Below are 23,800 nucleotides of genomic sequence, written 5' to 3'. Positions count from 1 at the left end.
AGTCAATTGACCCTTTAAGGAGTTATTGCCCTTAAAACGTTTTTTTTTTACATTTTTTGTGAAAGTCTTATTACTTTTTCAAAAATCTTCTTCTCTGAAATTACTTGGCCAAATACTTAAAAACTTTAATTGAATGTTCCTTAGGGTATCTAATTTATAGATTGTATTCGGGGATTTGATCCATTCAAAAACATGGCGGCAGTTTCCAAAAATAGAACATAGGGGTCAAATGAAGTTTTTGGCTTTCATCTCAAAAACTAAGCAGTAAAAGCAAAACTGACATGGGTGAAAGTGTTAAACAGGTTTAGATCTACCTGTCAAGTAATCTTCAGACCAATAGGACAACTTATTGTTGGGTTACTGTCCAGAAATAGTTAATTTTTAGGAAATTTTACAGTTTTGGGTATGTATTATCTTTAATGTTATTATAGAAAGAGAGAAAGTGTAAATGACAAAATTGTTCAGCAAAGTAAGATCTACAAATAAGTCAAATGCCTGAAACTGAAATTACAGGTGAGAGATATCAGGCTCTCATGAGCCTCTTGTTTGTATTGTTCAATCTGTAGTTTCTTTGTAGTAATTTGCAGACCGTTGCAACTTGTTTTTCTTTTAACTTTTTTTCTTTTGGTCATGGTTATAGTTGACATATGCTTTTGCCTGTCACCTTTTCTTAATTTTATATGACATGCGAGTGTTATCGGGTTATCGGGTTTTTTCTACCAAGTTTCAGTATACTTCCTGTTTAGACATATGCATTGAACATTTTAAGCAAGTAAACAACAAGTCAAAGTCTAAACTGCCTAAAGTCAAGAAAATATCAAACCATGATCATTTAGGAACTCTGTTTATATTATTTCACTTACTTCAACAATGTATACCAGCAGTATATACATATTGCAATGTGTATTTTTTTTCACACTTTTAATATGCTGTGTTAAAATTTTACATATGTCACCTAAAAAAAGTTCAACGTTTTAACACTAACAATATAATATTGTTAGTGTTAGAAGTCTTCATATCACCAAATGATCTGATACAATTCTTACCAAAAATATGAAGATTATTTTTTTAATAATGTTATTTTCTATTTAAAATACTGAATATTTTATTCACCCACGGGTTTTCTGAAGACTGTGTTTTTGGGAATAAGTTTGTGGAGATTTTGGACTGGCATACTAGGCGTCGAAAAATATACAAAGATTCATCGAGAAGTTTTAAAAACTAATAATATTAAAGCGACAAACAATAACCACAATCCCGTCCTCTCTTCCTCGAATGTGACCTACCGAATTAGACTTCGCATAGGCGGATCCAGGGGGGGGGGGGGGGCTGGTTGATTATATAGGGAATCACTGAAGCATGACTGGAGCGCCCCCCCCCCTCCCCCTTTATGAAAAGTTCTGGATCCGCTACTGCGTTGTATTACGGTTTGTACTTAAATGAGCAATACGATGGATGCCACATGTGGAGCAGAATTTGCTTACCCTTCCGGAGCACCTGAGAACACCCCAGTTTTTGGTTGGGTTCGTATTGCTCAGTCTAACTCTTTATTTTTCTATGTTGTGTTTGGTATACCGTTGTTTGTCTTTTGGTCATTTTCGTTTTTTGCCATGGCGTTGTCAGTTTATTTTCAACTACGGGTTTGTGTGTCCTTTTGGTGTATTTCGATTCTCTTCTCGCATAAAAGAACCTTTTTCGACTAAGGACTTCACAGTGTATGTTTTACGCAGCTTTAAATAAAATGAGATGGCATCTCAATTTTACCTAATAAATATTTGTCTAAATGTTACCTAAATTTGAATGTATTGTCATATTCATTTCCTTAATTTTTATATGATATGATTTTGTCTTTTTTTATTTTATTTGTTGCTATTTTCTTGGATTAATGAATTAATTTGCAGTTCTCATGAGCGTAAATCAGGGCCCCGTTAATTTGGTTACGTAGACCAAATTTGCATAGACTATATGTTCTAGTACAAATATGTGATGGATAACCAAAAGATGTTGTTCACATCCCAACATACACAAGGCGCAACAGGTAAACACTAGTAAGATTTGTACACGTGAAAAGGGCAATTTAATGCAAGTACCAATATTTTTTTGGGGAAAAGGGGGAGGGGTGTTGTTCTTGTTTTTGTGATTTTTTTTGTTACCCCTTTTTACTGAGGATGTGCAAAATGTTTAAAACAGTGATTATGTTTTCACTAAATATATCTTATTAACTAACTATAAAGATCTAACAGTTTAAACACATATTATTTTCAACTATATCAGTAACTACACTGCTGTTTTTGGTCGTCGAACCAACACTTTACTATTTTTCTGCGATTTCTTTTTGAATCTATGTTTGTCAGCTTCAGTCAACGAGTCTCTTCTTTGAGAGTAAAAAGATTTGCTAGGAAACGAAGAGTTTCTGCTCCTCGGTCGTTGCACTTTCGCTGTTGTTGGGCGAACTGGTTGTTGCGCATCAATTCCAAGTTTATCGAATTCCTGAAACATGTCTATAGATACCGGGGTGTCAGAACGAGGTCGATAGTCTTTTGGTTTGTTACTAGCTTGACCACGACTATACGTACTATTACATGATTTAGGTCTGCCTAAAACAATGTTATTTGCATTTACCATTTTAGCGTTGTGTTTTGTCTGACAACTTTTACAATATTTTGGAGTTGGGGTCTTAGGCACAGGAAGTTTTTCGTCCATTCGGGATTGTCGCATGCGTTGTTCATATTTTGTGTCCGCACAAGTTTTCACACAAAAAGGCTGCCGACAAAGCTCACATATTTCAGATTGCACGAACTTTTCTGGACAATCACCAGTACATGCAGGTTGTAAACATTTACCGCAACATCGTTTATCACGAGGAACTTTTGCACTCATTGCCCTCTTGGAATATCTTTTATTGATTTGTGCAGACCGTTTTTGTTCCCAGTCTTCAGTTTCCATCTGAAGACGTTCTAGCTCCACCATTCTGTCAAGAATGTCATCAACTCCTTTCTCGCGTGACCTATGTCGAGTTTGATCTCGCCAATTCCATTTTAAACGAGCTATCTGTCGCAAGTCTAAGTCACGAAACGAATCGGGTAACGGATTGGAAAATCCATAAAATGGAATATTTACATTGTCTGCATCAAAATCGAATTTTCTCCAGCCCTTTGCAGAATCTGGCAATAATAATGAATCCAGTTTCTCCGGTCTAAGATACAGTTCCGGTGCTAATCGATTTTCATCTACTTCCGGTTCAAAATCACTATCGTCTTCGTCATCACTGCTGCTCGTGTCGTCTGTCGGGTTGCTTTCAATCCCACTTGTACTTACGTCGTCATCTTTAGTGTCCTTAGTTTTCGATGAAATTTCATCACCATTCTGATTTATACTTGCTGCAATTTCTCCATAAGAAGACGTAGTCAACGTATCATTAAGTAAATGCGATAAAACTCGTGGGTTTAAGGAATCAAAATTCCCAGGTCTGACATCAGTAGGGGTATCCGATCGTTTAGGCTGTGATCTATTTCTAAACGCAGATGGCGGAACAGATTTTGGTCTTGATCTTGCAGAACATCTGGTCGGCGGAGAAGAATGACTGAAAAGTTACAATATAGAAAGTTATTTTGCATCTATGTTGAAAATTTTCTCAAATTCTCTATAGAGGTAACAATAAAATAAATTACTTTAGATTACTTTCGGTCGATTTAAATCAAAATGTCATTGAGACAAAACACTTTTTTCCGTGTTACAATAATTTAAAAATAAAGGTCTCTTGCAATAACTACTATTGAACGCAGTGTCATCTAAATATAGAATATGCCCCATCATGACCAGCACAAAAACCATACAGTGTTTCCTTGGTGCTTGTCTGGGGATGCCATGAAGTGCAACCAAATGATTTGTTTTGATGAAGCCACTATGGCAGTGTAAACCCATTTCCTATACCGGTGCATGAAGTTCTCTGATATTGCAGAAAAACATTAACTTACAAATGTACTAATAACGGCAAAGAGTCTAATAGTTTAATCAATCTGCGAAAATAAACACATTTTGTCAATAAATAGCTGAAATAAGTGTTTGCATTTTTTCGTAATGTAAGATCTTCAAATAAGACAAACAAACAGTTAGATGACGAGAATATTGTAGGTTTATGGACACGCGTGTAAAATTGGGGTCTTTTTTCTTTTTCTTTTTAGGTTTAAAAGCAGGAACCGTAAATAGAGGGATTCGTTGTCTTAACAACAACAAAATAATACATGGAATTCATAAAGAAACACAAAGATCGCATGACTACAAACAATTGAGAACATAACAATCACGTAATCTTTAAAGTTATAGTTCCCTCAGAGATGTAAATAAAAAAAACCCAAGGAGACCCCCAAAGCAATTGTTGCTATCGATGTTCCGCGTTTCAAACGTGCGTGTCTCGTTTTTTTCAAATTCACTGATTGATGATGTCTCATATGATTATACATGTTTGCTCGTGAGATTAATGTCTCATATGATTATACATGTTTGCGCGTGAGATTAATGTCTCGGATATTTATACAGATTCCTCATACTTCAAGTTACAGCTGTGACGCAATCATCGAAACTAGCTGTATTGACTGCTTATTTCAAAACACATTTCTTTTGTAATAGTGCTCTGTGATTGTTCGTTTGTAGCTAATCGCTGAAAACCGTACAGCAATGGTTTAAAAAGACGAAGTTCGTCACTTATCACACGCTTCTATTTATACATTTATTATAACATTGATTTTCTAAAAGATCGTTGTTTCGTGTACATCTATGCCGTATACCTTTCTATTTATCAAAAACTAAATGATACTTTGCAATGACTGATAAGTGGATCCTTTGTCTTGAATGATAATTCTTTATTGCAAAACAAACATAAGAAAAAACTCAGCAATAATAAGATAATGTTTAAAACAGTTATTGGTCTCCTTTCCTCAGTTCTAATGACTCTTTAATAAAAGAAACAACTGTTTTTATATCATTGGGCGTTGATTTAATAATCGGTTAGTGTCGTTGTTTTTGTGCTGTTAAACCCCGCTGATTTCTTTCAATTCATAGTCAGTGCTTCGGTAAATGCATAAATAAAGGTTTTTACTTGCCATGAGCAACCCAAAGTGTACCACTGCCGGAGCAGGAACTGTTCACCCTCAATAAGATCTGGCTTCACTCCATGTATGTTTTTGTTGGGATATGTGTGGCTAAATTAGTGTTTTGTACATTTATCTGTTTGTCTTTTCATCGATTTTGCCCATTGTATTTCACAGTTTTTCAGACATATGGTTTTTATTGCCCCGATATGTATTTCTTCCTCTATTTATATTGATTGCATATTATTAACTTGTAATTAATGACTAATGTTTGAAAAAAGTCTTTCATATTAAGTTGCCCTTCAAACTATTTGATGATTAATGTGATTGAAGCTGGATTGATATGCTTTATTCATTTGTCTACATAAAACTTTTCGTTTGTATAACACCTATTAGACGTTATTCTAGGAACACGTCGTGTGCACTTCAATTTGTAGCTTACGTACATGTATGCTTATATCATAATAAAATAATGAAGGTATTCAGTATCTGATTATACACTTCACTAGACAGGCGATAATTAGCCATCTGGGACTATTGTGGTAATATCAATGTATGACATAAATATATGTACATGTATCGATTGACGTTTTCTATAACATAGACTATACATCCATATTGTATATTACATTACATATATCATTGTATATGATTGTGTTGAAAATGAGAATGGAATTAAAATTGCATGACCAATGCAGTGCAACAATGATGCACAAATATTTATACACATTAGTTTATTTTTAGCAGTATTAAGTACTGAGCATTCATGTACCGGCATATCATTTGTAAAATCAACTAGTACCTCAATCTTTTCATCTTAAATTTAAATTTTAAAATTCAATTCCCGACAACTGTCTCTGTGGAACAACTCTCATACTCTTTTGAATACGTTATACTTTCTGTGCTATATTTTAATTCATGTTATTATTTCGTCCTGGACATGCATGAAATATTTCCCATTAGACGATAAGCATCAACAATCAACCAATGTTCTTTCCTCGTACTGGTTTATGCGTTATGCAAAATTTCGTTCTTTCTGCTGTATATTTTAAATGCCCTTGACGTGGTCAGATATCTAACAACGTTTCGTTCTCTCAACCTTTTATTTTCTAATGCCATCGAAGTGGTCATTTATATTTTATATCAACAGACGACAAATAAAGCACACTTTGGTATGCGTACATTTGGCTGTGTTGGGTGTATAGATACGCATAAACGTCAAGTCGGATTAGGAACGTTGAATTCAGTGCCTTATGTTGTGAGCCTACCTCTTTGGGTGTGTGTTTGAGGGGTCCATATGTGACCTATTACAAGGCAAAATGTAGATCCCTAGTCACAATAAGTATTCTTTTTTGACAATTGCAGTCCAAATTTCAACTTGCAAAACATACAGACGAATACTGGTTTACTGTTTAACATGCAATCGCCCTGGATATGCATTTGCAATTAGATGTACATTCAATCAATCATAATGCAAAATTTATAAATAATGATAACACCCTAATATTTTTCGACAAAAAAAAATGCGTATTCTTACCTGTCGTTTTGGCAGTTAATTGGTTTGCACCTAAGGTACGACGTTTCTAACTCCTGTGAATTCAAAGGTGGCCACTCTTTCGGTTTGAAAGCACGTAAACTAGCAGCTAGCTGACTTCTGTATAATTGTGTTGCATTTTCCAATGGCGTTGGATTAGGTTGTTGGTATAATTTCTACAGAATTTAAAATAAGAGACAGTTTTATCAATTGTGCCGAGCAATGTTATCAATATTGTCGAAAAGATATATGAACATTATAGTATTTTAACCTATAGTATAGGATTCACATATTCATAATATAATTACTGGAACAAAACAGATATATATTAAAGTAAGTAATCATAATTTCCTAGATGAATTATTAATAAAGCAATGACATTCCAACAATACATTAATAAACGCGTTCATTCAAATCAAATAGAATTGTTTGAATTTCTGGATTATGATTTGATCATTATCCGTTTCCATGGAAATTGCTGAACAGATGCTGATCTATAAAAGGAATAAACCTTTTTGTAATCAATAATTATCTCTGAAGCACCTGTCAAAGAACTAAAATATACATGTTTATCGTGACAACCTGCCATAATTGTCAGTTTCACTTCCGCTGACAAAGTGTTTCTTTTGATAATATAATTATTGGTTGTTAACAAGAACATTAATTATAATTAAGAACGAGATTTTTTTTTTATCTTTGAACAACGTTTTATCTAGTTCTGCTTTGTCAACAGTGAAATTGCTTTCTCGCATGTCTTTGCTGTAACATACTACAATTGATGCACGTTTGTTTTTCTACTTCCTTTAAGGTTAATATAATTTTTGTTAACGACTCAAATCACTTTGTTTTCTACATTTAAAACATGTTCTATGTTATATCTTTTCTGCGTTATAGAAATTAATTACTATTTGGAGTCTTAATCTATTTCATCTCTCTTGTCCGTATTTATAGAATAACATCACACATTAAAAAACCCTAACTATAGGTTAGTGCCGTTTTATTATAGATCCCATGACGTCATACATACACGAACGAATGTAATTAAGTACGGGTTGCCAACATTTACAAAGAGTTGCCTTTAAATAATGCATCAGTGCAAATAGGTAAAAAAATATATACCACAACACACTTATCTATACCATTACTTCTATATATGTCAACATTCGGTTAGGTTCTATGACATGTAACTTCCTCTCGTTTTTGTCTAGCGTTGACGAAGTCGCGAGGGCGATATTTTAGTGCTCTTGTTTCCGGTGTCGACGTCAGGGTTAAAGTCAGTTTAAGGATAACCGCTAACGGAACGTCAATGATATTTAGAAGGTAGGCGTACTGCCATTAACACCTCTGATTCCCATGAAGGTTATGGGGTATGGGCCCCCCTCCTCCGTCATGGTCCATTGACTATGAATTTTCCCTTTACTTTTTCTTTTCTCCCGAACATTTTCTCCGTTGTATATTTGTGTGTCTTTTTCCCCCTTCTTTCTTTTTGGGTGTAATTGGCACATGTATACGTGAAACGGAGGAGTTTGAAGGTCAATTATCATAGATATCGTCAGACACACATCAGTGAATTCAAGATACCTTGATTGTCGATGTATTGAATTGAATTTAGCAAATATTTTTGTAAAGAACTCAGATCTAACTGCAATACAAAAGATGACGAAAATTTAGTCGGAAGACATACGGCATCAATGGATTAGCAGTTGAAGTTTGAGTTCTCCGTGTCGTTTTTCCTTTAAGTTATATATTTTTTGTAACGAATTTGCCACATTTATTACTACTTTTGACTCATTTTGTTAACGCTTCAACTAGGACATTCTTTGGCTTGAATTAACATACACACATGATACCGATTTCAGTGCGCTTCATAAGATATACACTCGAGACCTAAAGGTTGGGGGCCAATTATAAAAAAAATTAAGAGCACCTCAACCATTTGGGTTTAAACAGAACAGCAAGCTTTGTCAACAGCCGTTCTGACTTCCTTGTATTCTGGTGAAGATTATACAACGACTTTAACCTTTCTAATATATTTCAAGTAATTATTGTCTTATTGGCATTATGAAATATTATACTTCGTTTTTAGAGTTAGCCGGGGAAAGGCTGGCCGGAGCGGCCGTCCCGTCGACCAAGAGGAGAAAAATTATCAAGACCCAGACTTGTCAGGAGAAAGAAAAATCCAATTCCATTTGTCCTGTTGTCATCAGTGCACAAAAGTTATTGGAATGGGTCGAGTTTACATAAAAGTTAACACAAACATATAAATAGCATTTCATACAAAACGGCATGGTCATTTTACGTCCATGACTTAAATCTGTGACTTATACGTACAATGCAAATACTGTAATCGATATTTTAATTGGAAACTGATAAAATCGAACATTTACATAATATGCACATATTTAAACATTACATCAGGGCATTGTACATGATGTCTTGACCGTGCACTCATTACATTGACAGTAGTCTAAACAAAGACTATTATCCTTGTCAGTCCTTTCTAAATCCGCCAATGTGATTGGGAGCAGTCATGATTTAAAAATATTAGATAGGACTCACCCTTTATGATGAAGCACATATTGTTAATACATAATAAAAATAAAATTATATGAATACACATTTCACTTTTACCGACATAAGAAGGTGGGACCCCTTTAGCAAAATCATTGATCAACCACTGACTAATTCCAAACAATATATAAGAACAAGCAAAAATTTATGAATATTAATATTAATAATTGTCTCCGCCTCGTTCTAGACTCTGTAAGCTGTATTGTGGTTCTCAGACTGTTTTTTTTTAATAGCTTTTTGCATGGTTGTTATAGACAGATAGTCCTTGTCCTGTCTCACTTAATCTCGTGGCTGATCTTTAAAAAGTGTTCGTAACTTTTTGTGAGCGTTGTAAATTGGACAGTTGAGTAAGAAAATCAAACATCGCCGAAAATGCAAGTATTAAAATCTCAGTCACAATCGATTAAGTATCTAAGTCTCCATTGGCAATAAAAAAACTCGTCCGTAATTAACCAAAAATTCCGACAAGCCAGATAAAAAAACTGGAAATTTTCCCTCGGGTGTCTTGTACACTCTTTCAAGTATTGGATTTCGACTAAGTACTGTGTAATATGAGATTCCCTTAACAATACCTCACCAAAATATAGATCATACAACTTTCAAACTTCTCATTCACATTTAAAAATACACGAGAAATAAACATGAACTACACTGTAAAACTATTGGTTATAAATAATCAAAGTTCAAGATTGATGATAAATCGAATGTAAGTATGAACTTGAATTGTAAAATTAATGAGAGGTTGATTAGATAAGTAAGTCTAAAGGGTGTGCATATATTTACAGTTATAAAATTGTTGAAAACGTCTCAAGGATTTTTTGATAAAAATCATTCCATTACGTTAGACTGAAGGTAAGAGTTTATATATAGCTGAATGATCGCTAAAAAAGCATTAAGTTGGACACTATCGTTCATTCATAGTACGGAAAACATGTCAGTAAATATGAAAGCTTGTTTTATTAGTGTTCGACTTTTTTGTTATTCAAGTATGTTTAAAAGGGACACTCATAACAAGGCGATTTTTAATAATAATATTTAAATCATAGATATAAAAACAATAGAAAAAAATCGAGGAAAATTTAAATCAAAAGAGGTTAAGATCGGTGAATTCACACAATTTATTAAATATTCGTGTAGGTAGCAGAAAACAATGTTAGTTCCGCGCATGCGGTCTTACAGTCAGACATGCTTTATCAGTGTTGCGCTTACCTTTCCAGGCACAAGATTAACTTGCTAAAACACACAAGTGATCACAATTATTTTGAGTGCATACTGTTAGTAAAAATATAGCATAACACAAACAGCTTGCTGAAAGAATGTGTTGACATGAAAACAAAAACATCACATTTTTTTATTTATTTTTGAAGCTGCAGCATACAAAATCATATCCAAGGTCAATTCACTTAACTGCATAATTCTTCCTAAATTCTAGGTATGACGAAACTTTTAGGGCATTGGAAGCTTTACAGCAGTGACAACAAATGGGATGACTATATGAAAACTATGGGTATGTAACCGATATGAAAAATATTCGATACAGTTTTTTTTATATAATATCTACATAAATAAATACATATAATGTCTTCAATTGAGTCCAATAATGTTAGAATTGCATTTTTTGCACTTAATCTATCGTTCCTTAGGGGAATTTACACTCTGGCTATTTGGGCATCCTATACTTTATCCATTTGGCCAACTAAGCTATATAAAATATAGCCGGCAATAATCGGTATGACAAAATGTAGTTAAACAGAAAGTTAACGTAAATACCAATAAATAACCATTGAATGTTCAATAGTAACAGAAAGTTAACATGAATACTAATTGTTCAATAGTAACAGAAAGTTAACGTGAATACTAATAATCAACCATCGAATGTTCAATAGTAACAGAAAGTTAACGTGAATACTAATTGTTCAATAGTAACAGAAATAAACGTGAATACTAATTGTTCAATAGTAACAGAAAGTTAACGTGGATACTAATTGTTCAATAGTAACAGAAAGTTAACGTGAATACTAATAATTAACCATCGAATGTTCAATGGTATAATGTTTTTCTGCTCTTTGGTCTGGTTGTTGTCTCTTTGACACATTCCCCGTTTCCATTCTCAATTGTATAACATTTTTAATACTATGGTCCGTATAATAGTATATTTGTATACCAATATAATAACGGAAACTTTACTTACTATAAATTTTTTATACGTATGGTCTTTGAAAAGTGAAACCTTATCCGTTTTAATAGTCATGAGTTGCTCGCCTAATTCACTAAAAAAATTTCCTACAGTCAACAGTCAAAACTTATACGTTTGAAAAGTAACATGGGTTTTCCTATACTCTTTGACAATGATTTTAAACTATGCAAACCTTTCGGGTCAATGAGGTCAATAATGCATGCATGTTATGTAACCTTTTGGCTGTTCTTCATTGAATTTTACAGGTGTCAATATAATACTTCGAAAAGTAGGAAACAGTATAACTAGCTGCGAAGAAATCAAACAGACCGATGATTTATGGGAACTCCTAATAACGTCTACATTTAAGAATGCTCATCTTAAATTCAAACTTGGAGAAGAGTTCGACGAAACAACATTGGATGGCAGAAAATGCAAGGTAAATTCCTTTTAAGTGTAGCTATCGTATGAACCAGCAGATATATTACAAGTCTTAAAATGTTGAAAGGCAATTCGCGAAATACGATCATCTAGACATCTGGCTTTATTAGCAAAAAATACCATCTATTCAACATAACAAAAACAGCAAGTTAAGTGAAACAGGGAAATAAATGTAAGAATCCTTGAATAGAAGTTTAAATTGTATTCAATATTCCGGAACACATTGGCGTAAATAGGATTTCCAAAAAGTTATCGGATTATCCACAGTGAAATGGTGGATGAAACATGTTTCACCCCATTGCCATCCAAATCCTTCCGTCGCTCCCTGCACATGTGATTCTTGTCCGTTTTGCTAGTAACAATTTATTGAAAAACGTGTTCTTAAATGTACTCGTGACCAGGAATAGATAGATATATTTTCTTTAGAGTACCACACCAAACAAAAGGATAAGAGATTCATTAAAGTTTGTGCATTTCAAGCTTGTAGACTGGTGTTTATCATTTTTATTTTAGTCATATTGTCGTCTGCTCTTCTTAGACTTGGGGTTTTATTGGTCTCCTTGTGTTTTTTTTTTTTAATTTCAATCCAAGTTCATTTAAATGTGCAGGTTTTTATACTTGTGTTGATACCATTAAATGCCATTTATTTTGATATTAAATCAAATCATGCAATTAAAATGAACGTTCAAAATTCATTCCAGATGAAAATCATAATTACATTTAATAACAGAAAATTGTCTGTCCGATACCATCACAATACAATGAATAGATGTGTCTTTGCCATTTTGTTTTATCCAATGATAATGGAAAATGTTACGTGTTAATGACGTTAATATTATCAAAAGCCATTTGTCGGGTGGTTCTGACCTTATTTTCAAATCTAGTACAGATAAATGCCAATTCATATCACAAAACTTTAAATGACATTATCTTAAATCGTTATATCTTGATATATTTAAATGTTATACTTTAAAGTCCCGAAGGAAACAAGATCGTTTTTATGGATAATATATAATACAAGCAAACTCATTGTATCAACATTTTCAAGTTTCCATTATCTCGCCCTAATCTAAATCAAACAATATTTCGATATCTTCGCACGTTGTTTAAACGGTATGTTTGATTTATCATTCGACAAAGATCTTTTTGAGGAATCAACTTTGAGAAAGTTAATCGATTGGTTTTAATACTGCTTCATATATTTTTTTGTCAATATTTGAAAGGGAATATAAAATGTGTTTTATTCTGATGCAATTTATGTGTCTCTGTACTGCAATGAACTTGAATAAAGCTTTGATTAAACATAAATGTTTCGAGATATGTAACGTATATTGTAATGAGTTATGAGACAACAAAACGAAACCCACAATTGACAGTAGACAAAGACAGGGCCGGATCAAGGAATATTGAAAGGAGGGCGGTATTCCACAAAACGGAATATAAACCATATATACCGCCCATTGAAGCGAGGCGAAAAAATATGTTGCTAATTTTTGGCCAAAAAATATATTTATTCCGATCAAAGGGGAGGGCATATACCCTCTACGTCCCACCCCTGAATCCGCCAATGCAAGAAAACTCAAAGCAAAGAATACCTAAAAAAAATAACCATTGCACAAAATAAGTAAAAAGGAGAAAACAACCATAGAAAAATCAGCTCATAACGAAAAAAAAAACAAATGCAACAGGAAACGGGGTATGAATGTAAATGAAACAACTATACAAGAAGGCCAATACACAACTTAAGATATTGAAAATCTGCAAGTCACCGTACGCGAGCCTCAATATTAAACAAAGACCAATTTTGCAAGGTTAGCATAAAAGAGAACCTGAAAACAGTTAAAAAAGAAAACACACGAATTAGCGGACGTACAACAAATTAGAAATACGACATGAATCGTTAAGCTAATGTTGTGGAAAAACCGAATGAAACTTTACAGCTGCCGGTGAAAATAATGATCAAATATGCATTTAGGAATGGAAAAAGTACAGTAACTCGCATTAGACAGTTTTAATACAGGAGAAATTGTGTGACATCTCTACCCTTTGATATTAATGCTAAACGAAACAATTGGAAAAGTAAAAAGAGAACATATCGAAAACAAAATTTAAAAGCTAGCCCAGCTCAGTGGTCACTAATAACATGATTTGTAACAGACCTTTCCTAACTTAATCGTTTATATATAAATTAAGCTCTCAGCGTTCGTACAATTTTCATATATCTTAATATTACGAATGAAGTTTAGGAATAAAAGATACTCGCCAAACTGTTTACAGCAGAATTCCTCTTTAAAATGTGTCTGCGATCTTCAGTGGTTTTGAATTTAACTCCCAATGCTTCGCTATATGATTAATAGATTAATCTAACAATATTTTTGTTAGTACAAAGTACTACACGTAGTAAAGTTTTGATTTTTAATTTCTTCAAGGCGGTCAAGTTTTTGAAAGAAAATGTCAAATGGGTATTATGATCTTTAATAACATTTTGTTTTATAAATCGTTTATAAGTAATAAAGTAGTAAATGTGAAATGTCTCTCAAAATGCTCAATGTTTGACAATTTTGGACCCAAAAATTAGCGTTTGACGGTATTGGCTTAAGTAATGTGAGAAAATTCATCGTTTCCCATGGTCACATTTCTAGTAGTTGTCGAATTTACTTACATATATTGTATATATTATATACAAACAAACAGATTAGCATCTCATAAACTGTTCAGTATAATAAGAATAAATAAAACTATGATCGTAAAACAGTAAAACATGTATGAAACATGTCTGTTTATTACATTTTGATGAACTCATTTATCTATTACTCTCAAAGGTATTCATCTGTTGTATGAAATTATGATGAATAAATTAAACAAAATGGTACATTTAAGACACTTCAAATGTTGCTAAAGTATGATTTTAAGTGCCACTTTTGATTCATAAGCTGAAACCAGATGACCATGCAAAGCCATAGCACTCTCAAACATAGCCAAAAAAAAAACAATATATATTTACTATTTCCTTGTACCGCTGTTCTTGCTGAATTTAAAAAATCAAAAAAAGAGGGGTATGAAAATATAAATCAGCACAATTTCCGTGCTTTTGATGTAAAACAAAGCACACGTGAAAAACGTTCTTCTTCGATACCCCATTAAATTTTTAAACAGAAACTACGATTTTTGTTTTGATATTTTTCAGTCAACGTTTGCCGTGGAAGGAGATGATCTAGTACATTACCAAAAAGGTTTTAAACCGGGCGAAGTGGAATCGAAAATAACACGGTCACGTGTTGATGACGACACTATGACAATTGTAAGACTTTACATATGCTTATGAACAATATTGTTAGCATTTTATGTGTGGAAATTAAAAAAATATGTTGTAACCTTCTTCGATTTGATACTAGTGCTGTATTTACTGGGCTCAAATGTTATCAAAGTGACGTGCTTCTAACTTGGACGAAATATCATGGCAACCTATTTTAGCGCTTATTAAAATTAATTTTATAATAAATCTATTCAATTTAGAAAAAAAAAATTTTCCCCAGATTTACATAATGTTTTTCTGACTATATCTATAGAAATAAATATTTTATATAAAGAAAATATAAATCAATCACGTTTTACGAGACAATTTATGTGTTCATGTACATTTTTATGCATTTTTCTATTTGTTTTTGTATTTTCAGACTCTGGAAGCATTAGGGAAAAACCTTACCACAGTTCGAACATTTAAACGATATACACCATAATTTATAACTGAATAAAAATCTGGCTTTTTCCCCCTTTTTCTACTTTATTTTCTTGTCGAATCTGTCTGCATTGTCTACTAGAGCTAAAAAAAACGACTATGTTCAAGGAACAAGTAAAAAATACCGATATACCTCGAAACACAGTACACACTTTCAAATAGCAAAGACAAATCAAAACAAAAAACTAATACATGTGCTTACTTCGCATTTTCAAACATTATAGACAACTCGAAAGACAAGTAAAAGAGAAATGCACATTTCATATATCATATATATATAGGACAGTTCAATACACAGAACACAGATATATATAAAGGACAGTTCAATACACAGAACAAAGACATACACATACAAATATCAAACAAAACTAAAAATAAACATTGCTTGGCCTATACATATACACACAAAGTAAGTGATATATAAAGGACTGGAATAGACATCTTATTCTGTAAAATATCAGGCAACAGTATAGCCTGTTTTGAAAATTCCAAAAAGTTCTACAAAATAAAGTTCTAAAATGTTGATCAACTTCAACAAGATACGAATTTTCACATGAATGTGTATGATTAATAATAAATCTAATTTAGTTTCTAAAATGAAATATTCTTCTTTTGTTATAACTGGGACCCCAAATTTAATTTTTCTTCTCTAAACTTTGATTGTTATATTTTATTTACAAATTAATCCGATTAAATTTACAAGAAGGCGACAAGCTGTATACAAGAATTACGTCTAATCTGTTATTTAATTTGAGTTAATGTTAGTCTGTGTTTTTTAATTTGAAGTTTATAATTATGGCTGCCCATGTTTTACCAGGAAATTCAGTATAAGCTCTGATTAAGTACTTTGTTTCGGGGGTGGGGGGGGGGGGGGGGGGGGGGGTGGGGATTGTTAACTTCTAGCTGTCTTTTTGGTTTTCATTTTTTTCGGTTGCTGTCTCATTGACATATATCAAACTCTTTAGTCATCATATTGAAGTTTTATTAAAATATTTGAATTTTATCAAATATAAGCAGTTTCAATTGTTCCCGACATGCAGTTAGGGACGCAAAATGACGGGGTTGAAATTATGTTTTACAATTTTTATTGCTTCATGATTGGCACAATTTCATTTAAATATACTACTTCATGCTTTAAAATTTTATTTGCTTATGATATTAATCAATACTCGACCTGCTTTAGAACTTTTGAAATTAGAGCTTAATGATAAGGGCTTTTTATAGGGACTACATCGCTCGAATTTTGTTATATTTTTTTTCCGTTTCTTCTGTTCTACACGTCGGTAACGAATGACCACTTGTTACGCTACGCAAAACCTAAAGGCAACAATAACCACGAATCATTGATATTAGGTTATTAAAAAATGTTCCTCTACAAATAACGATTATAACAACTTTTGTCAACAATGTTGTTTCTTGAACTTCTCGACAGCGAGCGCATTATAAGGTATTGCTCAGGCCTTGTTCGGTTGATGTTTAAATCATATGCAAGAATCTATTGTATAGCAGCTATTGAACATGTGACATAGAATAGCAAAAATAAAAGAGCAACCAAAAACCTGTCGAAGACCACAATAGTATTTTTTTGTAATGATTAAACAATTTATGAAATTAGTACAGAACATTCACAGATAAGATTTTGTCCTTGTGACCGTACAGGCATACCTATGATCATATAAATCTTACCTTCTTGAAACGCATTGATTTAAGCTTCTTCCTTTTTAATTTAGTTCCCATGTCATTGATATGTGAATTTTATTTATGATTCGTGTTCAACAAAGATAAAAGTCCAAGTGGAATGTATCAGTACACACTAAGGTTATCTCAAGATTGTACACTTGAAATTTTTTAAAACATCAGATTAATTTTAAGTTTTATCCCATTAAGATATTATGGTATGTTGAGAAAACGTTAAATTCCCGCCAATGCCTTAACTCCTTCATTGTGTTGGGTAAATGGCGAGATTAAATCTTTGGTATAGAAAATAATTTCAGATCAAACAAAAATAATTAACTTCATATGTATTATTGTAAAAGTGTTAAATGTGGTCATTGATATTTCAATTCTTTACTTGTTTGAATGGTTTTTGTTTACTCAGCAGTGAAGCAATTCAACTCGCTAGTAAATGTACAAGAAATCCCTTTTAGTGAGGTCTACAAGGCTCGTCCTTGTGCAGAGCGCAACAGAACTAGGGATAGCATGCATGCTTTCAGAATGTATTCCCTATCTCAGCAGTGTAGTAAGTTTTAACTCCATAAAAATTATAGGAAAACCCTTTCAAGTTTTCTGGTTAAAATTACAAGAACGAATTATATTATAGTTATGAAAGCAAGGAACTGCAGAACTGCGGAACCTTCTGGAAAACTTTAGTTGAAATTTATTTATCATATTATTTTTCCTTCAATCGCAACGTAGAATTTCAAATAAAAAGAAATTGCGTTAAACGTACATATATACAAATTAATCCAATTTTCCAGCGCCTACTCAATAAAATTATATTGAAAACGTTTTCAAACTATCTAAGGTCAAACAAAAATATATATGTAATAGTATATTTATGGTTTTCTTTGTTAGAAAAATATGGTAAATAGGTGGGTAGGATTTGTTTATATTTTGCTCAACTTTTCATTTTTCAGTATACCACGATCCTCAAAATTTGTCATAATAAAAGTGTAAATAAAAACTTTAGGGTAGGCATTTCGAGACATGCAAAATATGGTAGGTTAAGAATCTCTTTTTTTTTTTTTTTTTGGCCTAATCATGCGTATACTGAATAAAACATTTATATTAATGATTTTATAGTTGAATATTGTACGCAAACATTCCATACGTATCAAGCAGCAGTATGCAGCTACCAAGATTTGCATGTTTTGTATATCTATTCTTTGTGCACTCAAGCTAAATCACAATAAAACTGGATGTCCAAAAATAGGACATTTATAGTCAGCGCTAATCAATAGGCATAACACTAACAAAGAACTAAAATTAAAAGTATTTTTGATATGGTATTATTTGTTATAATTGAATTGTTCCTCTGATCTTGTACTCATTAATACTGATATTGCATTACGAGGAGCGCGCTTTTTTCTTAACTACATAATCTTCTGTGTCCCTTTAAATATAGTTCCTGGGTGGGGATTAAATGTGGAAGTTTGAATAAAACGACCTATAACTTAACCCCATCACATGGGAATGAGCCTGTTTAAGGTCAATATTTTGTCAGTGATTGTTTTTTTTTCTTATATCTTAGTGGCTTGGTGTTTTGAGAATTGTCCTTTCAATATTACGATGTTGGGGACATATCTTAGTAGTTTCTGTTAAATTTGACCAAGTCTATTCCAGACTCGAACCCATTTAGAACTGGAAATATAGACTATCATGAATAAAAGGGATAATGTAGAGTTGAGGGACACCAGCTCAATGTAAAAGGGTACATTGAAAGGTCAACATGCGGTCATAAAGCTTTATTAATTATATTAACACGTGACTGTTAGAAGTTATAGGTACTCAGTTTGTTTTACTGTATATCGCTAGGGTAGATCATATATAGTACTTATGCCAAATATCGAAAACGTTGTTGGCTGCTCTGTCAGCTGGTATATAAACAAAACAAAAACATTTTCCGCGAGTATTCAATTAGTTTTTCGGTCTTGATATTATTAGTAGACGATTTTGTATATATAAAGATGTTTTCAAATTGTATACTACTATAGTCAACCAGATCCATACGTTTTATAAAATATCATTTTTCAGCTTTATTTCCTAGCCAGGATTTGCAACAAGATTAAAGGGAGTCGCTGAAGTAATCCAAAATGCGTCCCATTTAATTCGAGAAAGAATCAATATCGACACAAATACTTCATTGCCAAGTATATCACACAGGAATGCCAGTGAACAAATTAACATAAACAGAGAAAAACAACGGTAACAATACTAGTTAGAGAGCAAACACAAATCTAATGCATATACAATATAAACGAAAAGTTACTTGTCATAAGCTATAATGCCCGTTTAATACAGGACCATGCTCCGTCTACTTATGGTTGATGGGCAGATAAGATATTTAGTTTTCTCGTTTTCTTGCAACATGTACTAATATACTAAAAAGGTGGTCGGATTTTGGTTAATTTTAACTTTTCTATTGTTAAAAGCACACGTTATGTAGTTTGTCCACATTAGTCCTCTTTTTCTATGTTTAATTGCATCTTAAGGCTTCTGTCTCAAATTCATTTTAATTAAAGATTATAATCTAGTCTAGTTATTGGATATATGATCTCAGTTCGCGTTCCAAAAAGTGCCTTTTCATCATGTTAACCCGGAAGTGCCTCTGAACTATTTTCACCTTCGTCACATATTTGTTTATTTGAATTTAATATTGGGTTATTAAAATGTGTCAATGATTGTTAAACATTATATTGCCAGCATATATTTAAATCCCCCTTAACAATAGTGATTTGTCTATTATCTACAATATTATAACCTGTACATTGTGTTCGCGGACAAATTATAGACCGCCATTTTGGTTGTTTGCATAGCAACGGAGGTATAGATTAATTAACACACTGTGAAGTCCACGTGTATATGTTTACATAATTTAAACAATATATATTCTCACGAATATTCATTTCTGAAGTTAATCTTGTTACATTTTCCATTTAAAAGGAACCTTGACATGTATTTAAATGAATGAACCGTGCGTGACCTGAAATTTAATGAATTCATTTATTTGGTAGGCGAACAATTCTTCCCATATATAAGGTTAACTTAACTCGATGCTAAACAAGTAAAAGTAAAGAACATTGATATAAAAACGAACAGAAAATAAATAAGCAAGAAATCTTACCTGATATGCAGACGTCCGAAATCGATTTCGCAGGTTGAAACTAACATCTCGGACTTGGTCCTGCAGTCTCCTAAATTCCACCTGCTCAAAATCAGTCAAATAGATAAAATCCTTCATTACCAAAATAATGAATTCGTAAATTCAAAACTTAAAATACCATTGACTGCTTATCAAAGAAGTTAAAACTTTTAAATTGTTGTTTAAATTTATAGTTTGTATAAACATCCGTTGTCAATTCACAACATTTAAACTTTCTTCATAGGTACATATAAATTTAGGATACATCCGTCTCTAGGTAAAACAAAAGTATGTCCTCTGTTTATGTGAAATATTTACTAAGTGCTTTCGCAGCGTTTTATTTGCATTAATGCATTGCCACTAAATGGGATTATAAAAAGCCAAATAATTTACATGTATATTGGTTTTGGTCTGTTTAACTTTTAAATAATTAGACTGTTTAAAACATCTGAGTGTTAAAGGGGTGTTGAATAATGTAAATTAAAATACATGACAAAGATTAAAAGATCAATGTTATTGAAGTCTAATATTTGTTTTGATAAAATAAAACACAGGTAAATCCATGACTATCAGTGCAAAATTCCATTTATACCTTGTCAGTTCCATATTAAGCATGTTTGGTATTATTATCAATAAAAGAACAATGGTTGATCAATTTTCAATATGCATAGCTGCCCTAGTACATAAAATATGACAACGAAATACTGGAGCTCGTTGAACCTTTGAACACTTCATATAAAATATAAAAAAAGGTCGTTAATATAATGCCAAAATGCACAAGACCTTAAAGGAAATAAATGTATTACCGTTACAATTCAAAAATTTTATTCAATTTTGAAAAAATATGATATATTTATTATACAATTTCCATTTTAAATATTGCTCAGAATGGACTGAAACTAGGACCGCAATTGCCTCAGGAAGAGTTGACTGAAGACGGTTTGAGTTGGCTTGTTCCGTTTTTTTTATTTTTGAATATTTTTCCAGAACCTTTGGTTGCGAAAATATCCTTTGAAGCCCAGTTATGTGTACACTGTACCCAGTATATTCAGTTTATCGTTTAAAGATATATTAAAGTTATAAAAAGTGGGAGCTAAACTCTTTCTTTTGTCTTATTGGTCTCCTGTAGATTTATTTCTTTTAATTAAGAGTAAAACAGTTTGTACAGTTTATTTTTATTTAATCAAGGTCAACAGACATACAAATAATGTCATATTTATAGCAACGTACATGTATGTAGCAATAATTAGAGGCTGGTTTTTACAGTTATAAATCTTTGAAGCGTACCACGATAGACGATATCATAGCACTAAACAAATTTTCGATCTCGCATGACAGTGTTTTAAAATGTTATATACATTGAACTGCGTGATTCACGAACACGGTATACTTGATCTTAAAGCAAAGGTCATCGTTGGTTGCTGTCTGTCATATTTGTATTCGTTAGTTGTTTTATCACCAATCTTCTAGTTTTAATTATATAACATTTTGTCATGTCACGGCGTTTCATATAAAATAAAGATGGTATAATTTCCAATAAGACAACTCTCTCTCTCTCTCTCTCTCTCTCTCTCTCTCTCTCTCTACCAGAGACCAAATGACAGAAGTTAACAACTATAGCAGACTTTACGTTATGGGTTTCGCTCATTGTTGAATACCGTCCTATGACCTACACCTACGTCATTACAACACTGGATGATGGTTGTCTCAATGGTAATTACAAGAATTCGCCTTATTTATATAATGATGATCGTCAGTTAAATTTAAACTCAATTTAGACCTTTTAATTTGATAAGTAAAATTTTGATAAGCCATCTAAAGAAGGCTTCGGTTGTGTAAAGCTTATAATAATTGCTGTTTCCGTTGTGGGCTTGACTTTTGGACAATTCTCTTTCATTGTCAAATACATATAGCTTCTTGGTACGTATACAACAATGTGAAAATAGTTTTCAGACCCAATAACCAGACCCATTAGAAGGTGAAACTTTTTTCTTACTTCATTACTTATAGTACCATTATATTTAATATTCATAATACATAATAATTATCTGTCAGGTAAATTTCAAAAGCATGGCCCAAGAGATTGTATAACTGCATAGACTTCGAAATTGAAATAAATATCATATTTAAAATTGATTATAATAGAGAAAGTACATGTGCCTGGATTACAGATACATGTATTTCATTTGAATATCTTGTACATTAATAAGGCAGTGATTGATTGAAATTGATCTAATAACTTGTAAAAATATATTCCATTTTATAATATAAATAGTTAAACAACTTACCTTTGTAAGTTTGCACATATTTTCATCTGAAAAGTACAAATCATTCATCATTTATAAACCTTATTTTCGTCTACATCGCAGGCAGGTATATATTAAATCATGTGAACAGGATCAGAGTATATAAATTAGAAATATATATTAATGGGACCTCACTGATTAAAATCCTCAATAGAATGTATCTTTTACATGTAAGCGTGGTTGGCATATTAATTGTGTCTTCTTAAGCTCGATTCAACTTTAAAATTAATAAGGCATGATAAGTTCGTCCTCGTAGATTGTAAACTTTGTATCATGTTTAGGAAGTGGTTATGATTAAGTTAAGTTGCTAGCATGCTTTTAAAAGAAAACACAAAAAGGAGAAGCTAGTATCATGACAACATCCAAAGAAGCTACAGCTTTGGATAATCTAAAAAAAAACAAAGTTTGATTGTCGTCTTCATATTCAACATAATAGTTTACAGTGCTTATTAAAACATAGATCAGATCAAGACAGCGTCCATGTTTGTATGGAAGTAAACATTGAAACAGATATATGTACCATGTTTGGGTTTTGCTCATAGTTGCTTAAATCAACTTCATTTAGCCTGTTGAAAAGTTGTCTCATTAGCAATCATACCACATCTCATAATTTTATAATGAAAACTTACCGCAAAAAATAAGTGTATAAAAGGAAATAAGTAATTTGCTAAATTACAAGCTATAGTCCAAAGAGCGAGCTTACATTTATACCACGGGCACTGATCTTGTCTATGAAAAATACCAATATACTTTAATGTTATTGTAAAAAGTATGTTGGTAATTTTTTTTCACAGACTAGTGCCTGTGATTAATACTGGCCTTTGGGGTTACATTTTTTACACTGTCCTCATTGGAACAATGTGCGACTTACTATCATAGTCCTGACTTTTTGAATTTTGAATATAAGTGGTCATTTATACGGTATGGGTTTTTATCATTGTAAAATGCCGTGAGGTGACCTATAGTTGCTTACTTCTACGTCATTTGGTCTCTGGTAGATAGTTGTCTCATAAAATACCAAACCAAAAACAGAAGTTCGATATACGAACAATGCAGATCAGAAGTCACCATGTGTATTGAAA

General features: G+C 32.4%; 3 protein-coding genes across 8 annotated transcripts in view; 1 reads left to right on the top strand and 2 right to left on the bottom strand.

Moving 5' to 3' along the window:
• LOC127701324 (mitochondrial ribosome-associated GTPase 2-like) overlaps positions 1-23,800 on the bottom strand; it is a 560,717-nt gene that overhangs the window by 304,037 nt on the left and 232,880 nt on the right. The window lies entirely within an intron of this gene.
• LOC127701261 (interaptin-like) overlaps positions 2,238-23,800 on the bottom strand; it is a 42,012-nt gene continuing 20,449 nt past the window's right edge. For 2 of the 6 annotated variants that reach the window (XM_052205086.1, XM_052205091.1), the window contains 7 exons: positions 22,701-22,726; positions 20,395-20,475; positions 14,817-14,840; positions 10,405-10,428; positions 6,628-6,800; positions 3,978-4,019; positions 2,238-3,583 (listed from right to left, as the gene is read on the bottom strand). In XM_052205086.1, coding sequence (XP_052061046.1) covers positions 2,278-3,583; positions 3,978-4,019; positions 6,628-6,800; positions 10,405-10,428; positions 14,817-14,840; positions 20,395-20,475; positions 22,701-22,726 — 1,676 coding nt within the window. In that variant the 3' untranslated portion in view covers positions 2,238-2,277. The remainder of the gene's footprint in view (positions 3,584-3,977; positions 4,020-6,627; positions 6,801-10,404; positions 10,429-14,816; positions 14,841-20,394; positions 20,476-22,700; positions 22,727-23,800) is intronic. The other 4 variants (XM_052205088.1, XM_052205087.1, XM_052205089.1 and 1 more) reach the window with 4 other exon arrangements.
• LOC127701365 (sodium/calcium exchanger regulatory protein 1-like) lies at positions 10,435-15,581 on the top strand. Its single transcript, XM_052205261.1, has 4 exons — positions 10,435-10,702; positions 11,638-11,810; positions 15,000-15,113; positions 15,490-15,581. Exons 1-4 carry the CDS (start codon positions 10,630-10,632, stop codon positions 15,550-15,552), a joined length of 423 nt encoding a protein of 140 aa, XP_052061221.1. The 5' UTR covers positions 10,435-10,629; the 3' UTR covers positions 15,553-15,581.

The sequence above is a fragment of the Mytilus californianus genome, unplaced genomic scaffold, assembly GCF_021869535.1.
Source record: "Mytilus californianus isolate M0D057914Y unplaced genomic scaffold, xbMytCali1.0.p SCAF_5, whole genome shotgun sequence".
Classification (NCBI taxonomy): domain Eukaryota; kingdom Metazoa; phylum Mollusca; class Bivalvia; order Mytilida; family Mytilidae; genus Mytilus; species Mytilus californianus.
This window is presented reverse-complemented; position numbering and strand designations above follow the sequence as displayed.